General features: G+C 45.8%; 1 protein-coding gene across 1 annotated transcript; it reads left to right on the plus strand.

Annotated features, from left to right (window-relative positions):
- The first annotated feature begins 11,743 nt into the window (after positions 1 to 11,743).
- LOC147063723 (uncharacterized) lies at positions 11,744 to 15,254 on the plus strand. The gene has a single exon (XM_085959442.1). The coding sequence runs from the start codon at positions 11,744 to 11,746 to the stop codon at positions 12,866 to 12,868; it is 1,125 nt and encodes a 374-aa protein (XP_085815568.1). The 3' UTR covers positions 12,869 to 15,254.
- Positions 15,255 to 16,569: the final 1,315 nt, after the last annotated feature.

A 16,569-nucleotide genomic window follows, 5' to 3' on the forward strand; every position in this document is an offset into this window, starting at 1 on the left:
CAGTGATTGCCGTATTCTGGGGGTACCAAATTGGAAAGCGGCCACATTGGATAGGGACAGGTGGAGAGAGCTGTTGGAGGAGACCAGGACCCACACTAAGTTGTCGTGCCCCTGATAATGATGAATATTTTTGTTGTCGATTCAGTGGTGGATTCAGTGTATCTTTTGTTCCATAGATATGTGGTGTCGTCTTCTAATTTTCTGTTTGCGAACGTGAGAGGGAATTTTGTGTAAGTGGTGGGTCTTTTGTCTGTGGTGGCTTGTTTTGCGTATTTTTCTGCCTCTTCGTTTCCGGCTATGCCAATGTGACTCCTTATCCAGATGAACGTGGGGGTGAGGTTTATGTTTCTCAGGTGTGAGCATAATGTCAGGCTGGCTCTTACGAGTGGGTGTGTGGATGTGTGGATGAAGGGTTTTGGAGAGCTACAAGACTAGATTGTTTGTCAGAGTAAATGATCACCTCGGTGGGGTGGTGTTTGCTGGAATTTACCAGTGTCCAATCGAGAGATTCTCTGATGGCTAGCATTTCTGGCTGAAAAACAGAGCAGTAGCTTTCAAGTCTTAACTTTCGTTTTGTAATAAATGCTCCACCTTTGTAAACGACAAAGGCTGCCCCTACTTTTTCATCGATGCGGCTGCCGTCTGTGTAGATCTCCAAACCCGTTGCGTTGTGTTCAGTGAGTGCGCTGTGGTCGGTGGTTTGTGTGTGTTCTATGTTTTCAAGGTGTCTGGTGCCTAGGTGAGGTAATTCTGTGTAGTGTATTTTGTTTTCATATGTTCTGTCAGTTGGAAGGTGTTTGGTTGTTATATTTTTAGGTCTAGAGGGGTGGTGTTTGCCAGTACTTGGGCGAATGTGAGTGATATGGTCCTGTAGGTGATGCTGCGTAAGTGATTGTAGGCTCGATTGCTCCCAAGTATATGATTCTAAGGACCTCTGGGGAGGCTCCTCACGTTGCTCTTGCAGCCTTCATGAATCGCTTGCCAAATTGTGTAGCTTTTTTACATGTGTGTTCGGTGTGTTTTGACCAGTTAAGGTGTCTATCTAGAACTACTCCCAGTATTTTGAATGAGTCAACAAGATCTTTCTTTTGTCCTTTCCGTGTAATGTTCGAGGGTTGCATGGTGCGTTTGGACATGAACATAATAATGTGTGTTTTTGTGTCAGAAAATATGAGTTTAGTGTTATTTCCACATTCAAGTGTCTTTTTTAGTATGTCGTTGGTTGTTGTTCCAAGTGTTTGTATGTCATCAGCAGCGATCATGATTAGTACGTCGTCTGCAAATGCTTGTATGTGTGCGTTGTTTGGAATGTTTATTGTAAGAATATCGTTTATGGCAATGTTCCAGGTGGTTTGTCCACAGCTTGAGCCTTGTTTGCAGCCTGCTGTCTGTTTCCTAACTACCTCCTCTCCTGCGTATTTGAGCGTGACATGTCTGTCTTGTAAGTAGCTTCGTATGAGTTTGTAAATGTTGAGTGGTGTGGATTTTTGTGCTAGAGAGTGTTTGATGTGGGGCCACCAAGCGTTGTCAAACGCTCCTTGGATTGCGCGTGTTCTGTAGATGTCTATGGTGTGAAGCCGTATTGATGTTCGCTGATTTCTTTGTTTTTTGTAATGTGCCAAAAAGTTCGTTGTATGAGTAGTTTTTCTAAAACTTTTCCAAATACTGGTAGTAGTCCTATTGGTCTGTAGCTGTTTGTATCTTTAGTGTCTTTTGCAGGTTTTCGGTATTGGCTTTATGATGGCGTGTTTCCAAGTGGTTGGAAAGTGGGAGATGTTGAGGCATTGGTTGTATGGTGCGTGAATTTTTTCTGGGAACGTGTTAATGAAGTGTGTGCAAATGTCTGCTGTCAAGTGATCGTGTCCTGGTGCCTTTTTTGAGCTCATATTGTGAACGATTGTTTTGATTTCGTGAAGAGTAAATTGAGAGTCGTCTTCAGTGTTAGAAAGGATGTGTTCGGAAGAATTTCTAGTCATACTCTGTGTTTGTGTGTCGGAATTGGGATCGTCATCGGGGAAAAACTTTTTTGTGATGGCTTCAGCCGAGTCACGTGCTGTGATGTGTTGGTGTCCGTTTGTGCTGAGAGTAGTAGGTGGGTCTCTTGGGTTGGTGATTTTGATGGTTTTGTGTAGTGATGAACATGCTGTTTGCGAAGTTTGGTTGCCGTAGAAAGTTTTAATGCTTTTGATCTTTGCTTCATCAATGAATCTTTTGTATGTGTCTCTTTGTGTGATGTACGTGTTGAGTTTTTCCAGACGTATAATGTGGCTGGCATTTTGTAGTTTTCGCTTAGCTGTTAGTGTTGCTCGTTTGATCTCTGTCAGTGTCAGATGTGGGTTTGCCCCCGCCAGGTGTTGTATGTAGGTGTGTGTCCCTCATTTATTATATCCCAACCGCAGCTGGCTAGACAGGTTGATAACTCTTCTCCTCTTTTATTATTTTTCGAGCTGCCCCACTAGTGACTTTTTGCATTCACATCGCCTCCAATGATGACCTCAGTTCCAGTGCTGGCAAGTTGGACTATTTTGTCTGTCGTTTGGGAAAGTGTGGCTAATGGTGAAATGTAGATAGATCCGATAATGAGTGTGGATTTTTCAGAAGCCAATGTGACGAAGGCATGATGGGTGTCAAAGATGTCGTTTCGGAATGTGACTTTTAGCTTGGAATTGGTAGTGGCGATAACGGCTTTGCATGGGTTGTCACTACTAACTGTAGTTTGATATATTTTGCAATTTTTTGGAGCTGTGAGAACGCCTGTTGCACCAACATATGGTTCTTGTAGTAGTAATATGTAATATTCTGATGCGTTGCTGAGTAGATGGTCTGTGGCATTTCGGCATCTCTGAAGGTTTTGTTGACAGAATGTTATGTCTATTGTGTGATGGCTATCCTTATCATCCATAGTTGGTTTTTTGTTTAGTAAGTTCTGTCATTTTATGGTGGAGTGGACAGCTTTTGCTTGTTGCTTTGTGGTTGAAGATCTTTTTGTTGCTTGTAAAGCAGTTTCAACATTTCTGTGAGTTCAGATCGTCCTTTTTTGAGCATTCATTTGACTTGTGTTCCCCGGCACAGTGTATGCACCTGCTTTTGTTGTCGCAGCACTTTTCTGCCTTGTGGCCATATTCCTGGAACTTAAAGCATTGCAATGGCGTGCAATTGTCTTCGACATGTACTCTTTGAAAACCTATTTTTATTCTGCCTTGGTTCAGAGCCTCTCGCCTGACGGTGTGGTCCACCATGAGAAAAACATTCTTTAAATTGTCATGTTTGTAATTTCTTGTCATTTTGATCAGTTTGATTTGGTCTTCTGGTTCCTTATCACCTATGGCCTCGGACAGTGCTTCGTTTTGTAAAAGGATTGTCTTGATTATATCGTTGTCTTTAGTATCTTTATTTACTCCCTTGAGTCCGATGACCAGAGACAATTTTTGACCCTCGCTTGCCTTAAATAAAGTTTTTCTGCATCTTTTCAAGTTTCACAGTTGATTACGACGCAACAGTTTTTGGTAGCGTACATGTTGCTTACTGAGATTTTGAGATTGGATGGATTAATGTTTTTCTTCATTGATCCTTTGATGACTTCAAAAGAAACCTTCCCATTTACGGATTTGACGATTACAGCAAACGTGCGACCGTTAGTGGTAGGTGGAAAGTGGCTCGGTACTTTTTTGATTATGTTGGAGTATTTAGGAAGGGACTTAGGTTCAGCATTAATTTTGTCTACACGTTCGTTTATTTTAGCGATTTGACTTTCAATTCTTTGTAGCGTAGTAACGATGACGAGGTTTTGTTTGATCTTTTGTTAATCACCAGCAGTTTGTGTATCCGAACTCAAAATTGCCTCCGAAATTTCAGTGATTGCTTTTATGATTTCTGGTGATTTAGTTTTTTTTGGTATTAACTGACATAATCGTATTATTTTTTCATCACGTGATTCATTATGGTTAGGTAGGGTAAGGTTAGGTTAAGTTTTTTTTATATGGGAGTTGCATTTATTATTGACCTTGCTTATTATGTACAAGGTTTGTAGATCTTCAATTGGAGTTTTCTTTATTTATTAGTCTTTTTTTACTATATAGTGTTGGGATCAGGAGGGATATACTACTGTGGGTCTTAGCAGGAACTTCTCCGCATTTGCTCTTGTGAAGAGGAAACCACAGAAAACTCTTCAGGAGAAGACGGACTGTTGACAGAAATCACCAGGCCTTCCGTTTCACTTGAAGAGTGTTCGGCAATTTGTGTCCTGGCTTCGTTTATTTTGCCAATATCCTGCACTATTTTAATCATGTATGATACTACCTTTCGTGATAGTTCCTTGTGAACTATCACGGATCCGATGTCGCATAGGTCCTCATCTAGACTCCTGCATCGCGCCTCCAGCTGCTGTCTTTGGAAGCTGAAAATGGGGCAATGCATAAAAAGATGAAGGAAATCTTGAGAGGTCATATCATCACACGGGCAGCTGTCGATCTCGGAGAGCTTAAATCGATGCAGGTAGCTCATAAACCCACCGTGACCCGTGAGGAATTGTGTGAGTTCAAAACCAACTTCCTGCATTCTCCTGAAATCAAAGGCATGGAAAATTGTTGGGAAAAACATTTTAGTAATATTTCCTGTCGTTTCTTTTAAATATCGATCATTCCAGAGTTGAAGGGTCCTGCTTTTTATTTTCCTTTTGGCAAAGCTGAGCGGAAACTTGGCAAAATCTGGGGCCGTCTTCTTAAGAGTAGCCTCTCGAGCCTTTTCGCCTGCTTTTTCATTTCCTAGGATTCCGCAGTGACTCCTTATCCAGCCGATGTACACGTTCTGTTTTCTGCATCGTAGTTCCTGGATATCAGTTTTAATGTCCATGACAATAGGATTGACCGAATTTCGGTCCGTTATTGCATGGACGCCTGATTTGCAGTCTGTCAAGATCGTTATTTGTTTCCATCTGTTTGGTGATTTCTTCAGAACGTAGTTCAAAGCTTCTCGGATCGCCAGGAATTCCGCCTGAAACACTGAGCAGATGTCGTCGAGTTTGATCTTTCTCGACGGCAACTCTCTCACGCCATCGTAAGGTACAAATGCTGCACCCACTTTGCCGTTCAAGAGACTGCCATCAGTAAAGATTCTCAGCTCATTCTGCGTTGCCTCAGGCAGAGTCTGATCATTGTATCCATGGTCAATCCGGTTGCGTTCCGCGGGATGAGGCAGTGAGAAAAAGTCTCCGGTTCCCTGGTAGAATCTGTCTTGCGGCAAGTCCTGCAGGGTGAGAGTCATCTTTAGCTCACATGATTCTGCAAGCTGCCTGATCCTCAGGTCAAGTGGCATGAAGCCGCTCAAGACCTGAGCAGAAACTAGAGAGATCGTTCTGTATCTTTTGCAAGATCTGATGGCAATTTGTCTTTGAATGGAGTTCAGTTTCTTACGGTTGACTTTTTTCTTTACCGCGTCCGCCCACACGCTGGAAGCGTACGTTATCAGAGGCTCGACAGCACCTAAATATATTTGCTGCATAACCCCTGGCGACGCACCCAATGTGGGTTCGGCGACTCTGATCAATTTGTTCGTGATGCTTGCGGCCTTTTTACAAATGTTGTCGACGTGTTTGGACCAGTTAAGGTGGCGATCTATGGTGAGACCGAGAACCTTAAAGTGATCCACGTATTTGAGTTGAACTTTGTTCATGTAAATGTTTGGTTGTCGGTCCTTCTTTCTGGTAATATACATCGCGTTGGTTTTGTCTTCTGCAAAGTTTAGTTTGGCTTTTGAGCCCCATGATGTGATGAATTTCAACGCCTTGTCAGTCATATTTTCAAGCTCTGTCGTATTGTTGGCAGTAGCAATCAATAGCAAATCATCCGCAAATGCTCTCAGTGCAACTCCAGGGCCCAAGTCCTCCTGAAGTACATCATCTAAGATGTAATTCCAAAAGCTCGGTCCGCAAGATGATCCCTGAACGCATCCTTTGGTCGTAACCTTCTGGATCGTGGCATCAAAATGTGACAGTGTTAAATAAAAACTAACATCCGACCATCATTTAACACTGTTATCCAAGCTATCTGGATAACAGGCTCCGCTAGCTCAGGGTACTGGGTTTCCACTCTATCTCTCTGATGAATTCCAATCCTGTTACGGAAAGGACCATCGAAATCAATTGGTATTCGATGGATAATGTTTACCATACCGCTGCAGCGGTCAATTGCGAGCACTGAAAACTTGATTCTATTGGACGCCAAAGCCTTTTCTATGAAAGAAAAGAACATAAAAGAACATAATATTACGGGATACAATTAAATTAAATAAAACACCGTGATAATTTTAACCTCACTGTATTTAAAGAAAATGCAATTAAAAGTCAATGGTACATAAATGGCGACATGACGCAATAGAAAAATCACCACCGTTCACAAACGACGAGGTTATAATACATAAATATTTACGTTATACAAAAGACACAATATCAGCGTCTGCAAACTAAAGTTTTAACACAATAAGTTCTCAGCAACTAACTTAAACTTAAACCAAAATATCCACATGTGAGTAAGGTTATAATTAAAACAAAAACTTAAAATTAATTAATAATAAAAATGAAATGTATTTACAGCCGCATAGCGATTCCGCTATGCGGGATATGCTCCTCCCACGTCCACTCGTGTCAAGGGTCAATCAGAAAAGAAATGGATCCAAACAAAATTCGATCGCCTGACATCGATCCCCCCACCACTCATCCAACCCGGAATGCCAACCGCAGGATTTTTGTGTTGCCCGCGAGAGAAAAACCTCTCCACTAATTACAATGGTTAATTAGCCCGTTGGTGACGTCTGCAACGTCACAACAGTATGACTTTCCTTTGTTGATGATAGCTCTTAACTAGCGTAAACAAGCTCCGAGGGCACTTCTTGCTTCTCAGCTGGCACATTAGAAATGGCCACCAAGCATTATCAAAGGCTCCTCTGATGTCGAGCGAGATTGCTATGATCATCTTCTTGTCTTGCAGCGCAGTCCTGATTTCGTTGACTGAAGCGTTCAGAGCGTCTTCTGTTGATTTCTGGGGCGTAAAACCATATTGCTTGTGACTCAACTTACCTGTTCGATGAAAATGCCAGTTTATCCGATTTATCATCAGCTTTTCCAGGACTTTTCCAAATACTGAAATGAGGCCGATCGGTCTGTAGGACTTGATGTCTTGAAGGTCGTCTTTTCCCGGCTTGGGAATGACAACAACCCTCGCTATTTTCCATTGAGCTGGAAAGTGGCTCACTCTGAGACATGCGTTATACATACCCAATACTAATGACATATCCACGTTGAAAAAATGAAGGCAAATGTCGGCGGTGAAGTGATCTTCTCCGGGTGCCTTATGTGGACTTATGTTTGATACTATATCCTCGATCTCTTCTTCAGTGAATATCGGGTCGTTTGGGGTGAAGGGTAGAATTTCCGCCATACGTCTGATGTTAATCTGTTCGTTGGTTTCATTTTGTATGGTGTCGTCCGGGAAAAACTTCTCCAATAGCCGCTGAGCGGATTCTTCAGCCGAAGCTAAATACTCGTCGCCATCTTTGAGCGTCGCTGGTGGAGTAGTCTTTCTTCGGTTTACCAGAACTCTGTGAATTGCAGACCAAGCGGTTTCTCTTGTCTGTGACGCGCAGTAATTTTTCCAAGACTCGATTTTGGTTTTCGCAATTGCATCTTTATAAGTTTGTTTCGCTTCAAGATATTCCGGAAGCGTTATGGTCTCTCTTCGGAGTCTTCCTGAATTCTGAAGTCTGTGCTTACATTTGATTGCTTCTTTCTTGAGCTTATCGAGTTCAGCGTTCCACCAAGGACAGGGCTGTCTTTTGAAAGGTTTCCTGATTGGTATACTTGCTTTGCACGATTCTCCCAAGATGTCCATCAATGTGTTAATTTTCTTTTACAACACAAGCGAGTTGCTCACTTTTGTATTATAAAGGGCAGTTTTCGGATCTGTGGGATTCCAAATCTTTGTGGAAATTTCGAAAGAAATAGGATTATGGTCGCTGAGTTGGTTATCATTTGATTCTACTCTCCACCTGTAAACGGTGTCCAGAAAACTTGAAGAGCAGAATGTCATGTCTATAACGCTTGTGATGTGACGGTTGTCACGATAGGTTTCGAAGGTGGGTCGATTTCCTTCATTAAGAATGTTCAGATTGAGTTCTGAAAGGAAATCTGCGACTTCTTCGCCCCTTCTATCGGTCGTCGCGCTCCCCCACCACACATTTTTTGCGTTTAGGTCACTCCCTATGAGGATTGGAACAACTCCAAGCAGTGTGAGTTTTCCCAATGTTAGGGCAATGTCAGCGTTTGGCTCCACGTACATAGATCCAATAACAAGAGGTCCAGCTTCTGTGGTTATTCTTATAAGTGTGGTATTTGAGTCACTGAATTTGCTCAGCATTATGCCATTTATCGTGGATTTGCAGATAATTATTGCCGCTTTGCAGACCCGCTCCTTGAAAGTCACTGATTGATAAACAGTGACCCCCGGAGCATTAATTATGCCGGTATTGCCAGTGTAAGGTTCCTGTAGCAGCAATATATCCGCGCCCCTCTTATTGGCTAGTGCTTCTTCTTGTGCCGCTTTGCAGCGGCCCAAATTCCACTGAATTACTTTTGTGGTGCCTGTAGTATTTAATTGGGTCCCGGTTGGATTTGGAACGATGGAGTTAGCCATAGTTGACTCTTTCCATGGTTCGCATCATCATTTTAATCCGATAAGGACAATTCTTGTCGTTGGTTCTGTGTTTTGACACCTCGGTCTTACCTTTGGCCATTTTAATACAATTCCAGCAGTGGTGTTCGTCTTCTTGATCCTTCTTCGTGCAAGACATGGATTTGTGCTCGCCAGCGCAGTGTAAACAACGATCTTTGCTCTCCATGCACCTGGCTAATGAATGTCCAAATCCCATGCACTTGTAACATTGCATAATGGGGCAGCTGTCCTCTACCTGCACTCGTTGGTATCCGATACTTATCCTTCCCTGGCTGATCATGGCTTCTCGGACGTCGCTGTTGACGGTTAAGACGGCATTTCGTAGGCGGTCGCTGTTTCTGTTCCGGAAAGTCCTTTGTAGTTTAATGGCTTCTTTGTCCTGGCCGACGGCTTCAAAAATTGAATCATTTTGCTGGAGAATATATTCTACGATCTCATCATCTTTGGTTTCTTTTTCGATTCCTTTGAGAACGACGGTTGGCGCTAGCCGTTTGCCTTCCTTAGCGACCAAGTTTCCTTTGGTCAGCCTTGGAAGAGCGGCTCTGATTCTGTCGGCGTCGTTGGAGGTCGGGCATTTGATGATTACTTTGTTGTCCTTGGCGGCTATGAGTCCGCTGACTCCAACTTTCAGTTCAGAAAGCCTCAAATCTTGCCTTAAGGCTGCTTTAATATCGGAGGTTGTTTTGGTTTTATCAGCTGCACTGACGATTACAGCATGGGAAGAACCCGACGCTGCCACCGAAGCATATCTGAATGAGGTAGGTCCGGCTGTTGAGGGAGGGTTGATCATAGCGCTCTTTTGGATTAGCGCTATTTTCTCCTTCAGGAACGTCGTTTCCTGTGATTGGCATTTTTTTGTTAACTCGGCAGCCAGGTCGATGATATCCGTGAATATGGACATCAATCCTTCTCTGGTCTCTTTCGTGATATTCCCCTTTAAGGGGTCTACCATGCGCAGGCCTTTAGTTGATAAATTAATAACCTGTAAAGAAAGAGAGTCTACAGTGTTAGTTTTTAACGACGCGGATTCAGGCTGGGAAACAAGCTGTGTCAGGGTAACGTCCTGGATCGGTTGTGTCGTCTGGGTGTGAGCGGTCTTCTTAGCAGCCATCTCAGGAGATGCCGAAGTGAGATCCTTCTCCACCGCCTTCCTTGTCTGCCTGGTAGTGATCTTTGTTGTAGACTTGGCTGGTTTTGTTGTTCCAGTTGAGGTGGGAATAGTGACGGGCTTGGATGGTGGCTTGGGTTGGACGTCTAAAGTTCCGGTCTTCTTCTCTGTTCCCACGATCGCTGCGCGCAAAGTTCTCCCAGTCTCAGTCAGGTTCGGGCTCGATCGTGATCTCTTTGAGGGCCTGGCATCGGCGCCAGACGGCGTCGACGGCGGCGACCTCAGCACATTGGGCATGTCTAAGGAAGGGGAATTGATGGAAGTTCAACTCCCTTTCGTGAAAGTGAACGTCGTCAACGAACTTCGGTCAACCGAGTGCGTGAGACTGTTGAACTGAGTCTGTCTGACTCCGGATGATCCGCACCAGTCTTAAACTGTAGCGGACAACCAGACTCAGAAGAAAGGTCGTGCGCAGCGGAGCCGGTATGCACCAACGCCGAATCACCGAACAAGGGACTGGTTACCCTTCGGACGGGACCCAACTGCTAGCGCTGTCTGTCCCTTTTGCAGCCCACTAAGCCGTGTCAGCGACCAGTTGACCGCAATCGGGGTAAGACCTCTCCAGTCGCGCGGGTGATATGGATTGACACCCGAGTCGCTGCTCTGGGTAAGGAATACTCAGAGAGCGGAAGGGATAGAATATGAATCGTCTCCAAATCAAAGGGACGACGATGAAGGATGACGTGCACTCAATGACAAGCTTCGAGACTCAATGCGAATCAATCCGACCCGAGAAACAGGATCGATATCCTGCCGAAGTTGAATAATGCTCTACGGTCTACGCAGTCGTAGCCTGAGATATCAACGCTCGGTCAAGCGTCAAGCTCGAAGGAGATCTCAACGCGCGGGATTAATCCGAAAGCAACCCGAAGGAAGTTTTCCAAGAGTTTTCCGGATTTCACTGGATTTTTCCGAGCTTTTCCGACATTGTAGGTGCTCGGACTTTGGAAAGAATTTTTCCGGAATTTTCCGCCTACTCAATCAGCTGGGACCAGTCCGAGAGGAGGAGATTGAGAATCCGGCAAGAGACTTCAACGCACGGACAAGTTTTTGAAAGAAAACTTAATCTTGAAGGCCAAAGGATTTTCCAGGAGTTTTCCGGATTTCACTGGATTTTTCCGAGCTTTTCCGACATTGTAGGTGTTCGAACTTTGAAACGAGTTTTCCGGAGTTTTTCTGCACACAATCGCCGGGAGCACGTCCGTTCACTGTCAATGTTAAACTAAGACTAAAAGTAGGTATTTATAAAAAAAAATCGGTATGTAAATAAGTCGATAGGTAATAGTAAAAAACAGATTAAACAAATTGTCACAAGAATATTGGACACTTTAAAATGTACACATAACCTCACTTTTCACAATGCCGAACACGTGGTTAACACACAAAACTTAATATCATAGGAATCCCTCAGGATATTTTAGAGATAACACTCACACATATATATTACACTTGTATTTTCACTTAACAGCAAAAAGAATTTGTAAAAACAACGTAATTGTAAAATGTAACGAATTTGTAAAAACAACAAGCAACTAGGTTAGGTTAGGTTAGGTTAGGTTAGGTTAGGTTAGGTTAGGTTAGGTTAGGTTAGGTTCTCTCCTGTGTCTGTCACCTTGTCGTGGTAGGAGGGCTTACGCTGCCATGGTAGCAAACTAAGAACAGACAACGTCTTTAATCCAAGATAAAGTGGGAGGAATCGTGCTGATGGATGAGTGGCCTGTAGACGTCAAATAACGGGTCGTAAACGATCCCTCAGGGGAACCTGCCACCCCCCTGAGTATTATGGCTTGTCCGGCCACGCGGGGCTCTGGTCGGATGGACTTCCTTTCCCTAGCTACTCGTGGGACACACTATGGAGAACATCACAACAATTAAAAAAGGAAAAAATGATTTGTGGGAGACCGTGAGCATGCTTGAAGAGCAAGTAGAGGCTCTGATGAAGCTAATAAAGACGAAGACGAATGTCCACATCCCCATTAAGGAAGGGATTCAGGGACTCACCGATACGGTCCGCCTATTGGTTGAGTTCAAAAAAACCGGCGACAAAGCGGAGGCAACTGAGAGGAGGCATAATAAATGCACCCAAACCGGAACGGCTCCAAAGAGCTCAAAGAAGGAAGAGTGGCACGAAATTGTTGCCAAGAAGAAAAAGAAGAAGAAGATTGAGGTGCCGAACGAGACACCTAAAGACAGGAGCAACAAGAGCGCTGCCCTAAACGCTCCGAAGCTACCCAGTCACGCAAATCCTCGACCCCACCCGGGACCCCGAAATGAGGCTATAGAGATTAAGAACGAGGGGAAGGCTTCGTATGCGGAGACTTTGCGTCGCATCCGAAGCGAAGTCGTGCTTCCAAACGTCGAAGTCTCTGCCATCCGGAAGACAAAAGCTGGAGACCTGCTCCTTCAAATGAAACGCGGGACGCAGCAGACGGAGGAGCTGGTCAGCTCCATCATTAAGGTGCTGGGAGACGGTGCTAAAGTGCGAAAGCTGACCCCTAGCATCGTTGTAGAAATCCGCGATATTGATGGCGCAACAGATCCAAAGGAAGTCATGGCTGCGCTGGAGACCGTATCTCCAAGGCTTGCGCATGCGTTCCAAATCATATCACTGAAGCCTGCCTTCAGTGGAACCCAGCTGGCGATTGTGAAGCTACCGAGGGATGCATCCGCAGGGATCCTCAAGGCAGGAAAAATCCGCATAGGATGGGTTAACTGCAGAGTCAGACCTCGAGCCCATTTACCAAGGTGCTATAGGTGCCATGGACTCGGGCACATTGCAAATGATTGCAAAAGTCCAGAAGACAGAAGCAAAGAGTGCAACCGTTGCGGGCAGGAAGGCCACAAAGCTGCCTCCTGCCAAAATAGTGCGCATTGCAGGACTTGCGCTAGCCTCAAAAAGAGCCATGAGCACCAAACCGGGAGCCGAAAATGTGTGGCATTTGTAACTGCTCTGAAGATGAAGACGAAACAAAAATGATCCGCTTCCTCCAGATTAACCTGAATGGATGCCAGGCTGCCCAGGATCTGATGGCCCAAGTAGCAGAAGAGCGACGAGCGGATCTCGTGATTATCTCCGAGCAGTACCGCAATGCTCTTAACCGGTGGTACTCAGGAGGCGCAGGCTCGAGGTCTGCTATTTACGCACCGTCTGCCCAACTGCGCGTAACTGCCTTCGGTACTGACAGTGGAGGCATCTGGACGTGGGTGGAACTTCAGGCCCTCAGAATATACAGCTGCTACTTCTCTCCCAACTCTTCTATTGTAGAGTTCACGAGCGATCTCAATCGTCTCGAAGACGATGTGAAAACATCATCCCTACCTGTGATTCTCGCTGGTGATTTCAACGCGAAAGCTCCAGAATGGGGTTCTTCTAAAACAGATAGAAGAGGAGTCTTGCTCTCTGAGTTGGCGTCTCATCTGCATCTACATGTAGCAAATGTAGGAAGCAGCCTCACCTTTGTTCGGGGCGGCAGTGGCTCAGTCATCGATGTCACGTTCGCAGACGAAGAAGTCGTGGGAGGAATCAGAAACTGGCAGGTCCTCGAGACATACTCCACAGTGACCACCGCTACATCAGCTTCGAAGCGGGGGCACACGCCACCAGACCCCAGCCGTATCCCGCCAACTCTGGCTGGGGAGTCCGAAAGCTCAACTTGACAGCTCTTGATGAGGCCGTTGCTGAGGGAAGGAAAGCAGTGATGGACACAATTGATGGTGGTGCTGGAACTGAGGATGCTGTTCGCTCCCTAAACAGACTCTTGAAACAATGCTGCGATGCCTCAATGGTAAGACGAAGCCAAAAAAACCAGCGAAGGCCAGTCTACTGGTGGACCGACACTATTGCTGACCTCCATCGCGAGTGCCTTTACTCTAGACGCCGAGCACAGCGAAAGCCCAGAAACAACGACTACCAACAAATTTATCAGGACACAAGGAAAGCGCTTCGGAACGCCATCAAAGAAAGCAAGGCAAGATGCTGGGCTGAGCTCTGCACTTCGGTCAACGAAGATCCCTGGGGAATGCCATACAAAATTGTGAGGAAGAAGCTCCGGACGGCAGTTGCGGATCCCTACCTGGAGATTCCAGCTAATCTGGAGTCAGTTATAAATGGCCTGTTCCCACACCACCCTGCAAGAGAGCAAGTTCACTTGCAGACGACGATGGACGAAACCGTCTCACCATTCTCCGAGGCAGAACTGCTAGCAGCAGCGGAGCGCATCAAGACCGCAAAAGCGCCAGGACCAGACTGTGTCCCAAATGCGGTCATTAAAAGGATCGCACAGACCGATCCTGCACTGTTGCTGGCAGTTTTTAACACGTGCTTGCTCGAGGGAACCTTTGCTTTACCCTGGAAGAGGCAAAAACTTGTTCTTATACCGAAAAGCAAAGCGACGCCTAGCGGCCCTTCTTCGTATAGGCCACTTTGTATGCTGGATGGAGCCGGAAAGCTTCTCGAAAGATTGATCCTGCAGCGCCTCCAGAATTCACTGGAAAATGACGAGAAAGGGCTATCGAACAGCCAGTATGGATTCCGGCCTGGGCGTTCCACCATCGATGCGATAGCGCAAGTCGTCTCAACGATTCGTCTTGCCTGGCAGGGAAGCGTGAAGGCCAGCAAGCACGCTCTGCTGGTCACGCTCGACGTCAAAAACGCCTTTAACACGGCGAACTGGGAAAAAACACTCAGGTCCCTAGTTGAAATTGACGTCCCAGCAAACCTCATAAGAATAATTGAGAGCTACTTCTCCGAGAGAGTTCTTGAATACGAATGCAGTGGCAAGAAGTGCTAGCGAAGTGTATCGGCGGGTGTTCCACAGGGCTCAGTTCTTGGGCCAGCCCTGTGGAATGCAATGTACGATGGCCTGCTGAAGGTGAACATGCCCGAAGAAGCGCGCCTGGTGGCCTTCGCTGATGATGTGGCAATCCTCGTAACAGCCAAGAGGACAGAATCCCTACGTCTTGCCGGAGAAGAAGCCATCAGGCGGGTTAAGGGATGGCTGGACAGCAACGGGTTGCAGCTTGCAGTCCACAAAACGGAAGCCGTTTTCTTCACCAGGCGAAGGAAACTGTTGCCACCCAAACTTGAAGTCGACAACTTTGTGGTGCCGTTTTCCAGGTCACTGCGGTACCTCGGAGTGCAGATCGACGACAAGTTGCGGTTCACCGAGCACGTTGAAAAGGCGGCCTCAAAAGCAACCGCCATAGCAGAAGACCTTGCCAGGCTGATGCCCAACACCGGTGGACCAAAACATAAAAGACGGAAGCTCTACTCCGAGGTAGTCCACTCTGTCCTACTGTACGGCGCACCAATATGGGCCGACGCCACCAAAAAAGAACGGACAAAACTCACCCTGGCAAGGGTGCAAAGACGAAGCGCACTGAGAGTCGCCTCAGCATACCGCACGGTCTCGGGAGATGCCATACTGGTGCTGACTGCCATCCCGCCCATTGACCTGCTAGCTGCCGAAAGGCAGGCAGTGTACAATGGGCAGAAAAGATTCGATGCCAGGGAACTGACGATGCAAAAATGGCAAGAAAGGTGGGACGCTTCCGCAAAAGGCCGGTGGACGCATCGGCTCATTGGTGAGCTCATGGCTTGGTGTCAGCAGAAACACGGCGAGCTGTGCTACCACCTTACGCAGCTACTCACAGGGCACGGTTGCTTTGGAAGTTATCTTCACAAAATAGGGAAAGAAGTGACCTGCGAGTGCCACCACTGCGGAAGCATTAATGATGACGCCGAACACACCCTGTTTGCATGCCCTGCATGGGAGGAAGCCAGAAACAGTCTTAAAATCAAAGTCGGCGAGGAAGCAATGACGCTGACAAAAATGGTTCCTTCCATGCTGGAAAACGCTGCATCATGGTCGGCGTGGGTGGAGTTTGCATCGTCAGTGATGCAGAGCAAGGAAAATGAGGAAAGATCCCGGCGAGGGGAGAAAGAGTAGCGGCATAATATAATGCAAGGTCATAGCTGCCCTCCTGAAGCAATGCATAAAAACGGATTCCGGGAGGGCAGCTGGGAAGAGGAGGGGGGTTTTAGTGGGTAAGAATCCCACACTACTACCAGTCAGTCGCCGCTGACTGCTGGTGGTGTCTTAAGAAGATTTCCCCCCGCCGCAAAAAAAAAAAAAAAAGGTTAGGTTAGGTTAGGTTAGGTTAGGTTAGGTTAGGTTAGGTTAGGTTAGGTAAGGTTAGGTTTTTTTTTTTTTTTTATATGGGAGTTGCATTTATTATTGACCTTGCTTATTATGTACAAGGTTTGTAGATCTTCAATTGGAGATTTCTTTATTTATAAGCCTTTGTTTTTTAACTATATAGTGTTGGGATCAGGAGGGATATTCTACTGTGGGTCTTAACAGGAACTTCTCCGCATTTGCTCTTGTGAAGAGGAAACCACAGAAAACTCTTCAGGAGAAGACGGACTGCTGACAGAAATCACCAGGCCTTCCGTTTCACTTGAAGAGTGTTTGGCATTTTGTGTCCTGGCTTCGTTTATTTTGCCAATATCCTGCACTATTTTAATCATGTATGATACTACCTTTCGTGATAGTTCCTTGTGAACTATCACGGATCCGATGTCGCATAGGTCCTCATCTAGACTCCTGCATCGCGCCTCCAGCTGCTGTCTTTGGAAGCTGAAAATGGGGCAATGCATAAAAAGATGAGGGACATCTT

Source organism: Rhyacophila brunnea, unplaced genomic scaffold (assembly GCF_057557595.1).
Source record: "Rhyacophila brunnea isolate RB1 unplaced genomic scaffold, BYU_Rbru_1.0 scaffold_9, whole genome shotgun sequence".
Classification (NCBI taxonomy): Eukaryota; Metazoa; Arthropoda; class Insecta; order Trichoptera; family Rhyacophilidae; genus Rhyacophila; species Rhyacophila brunnea.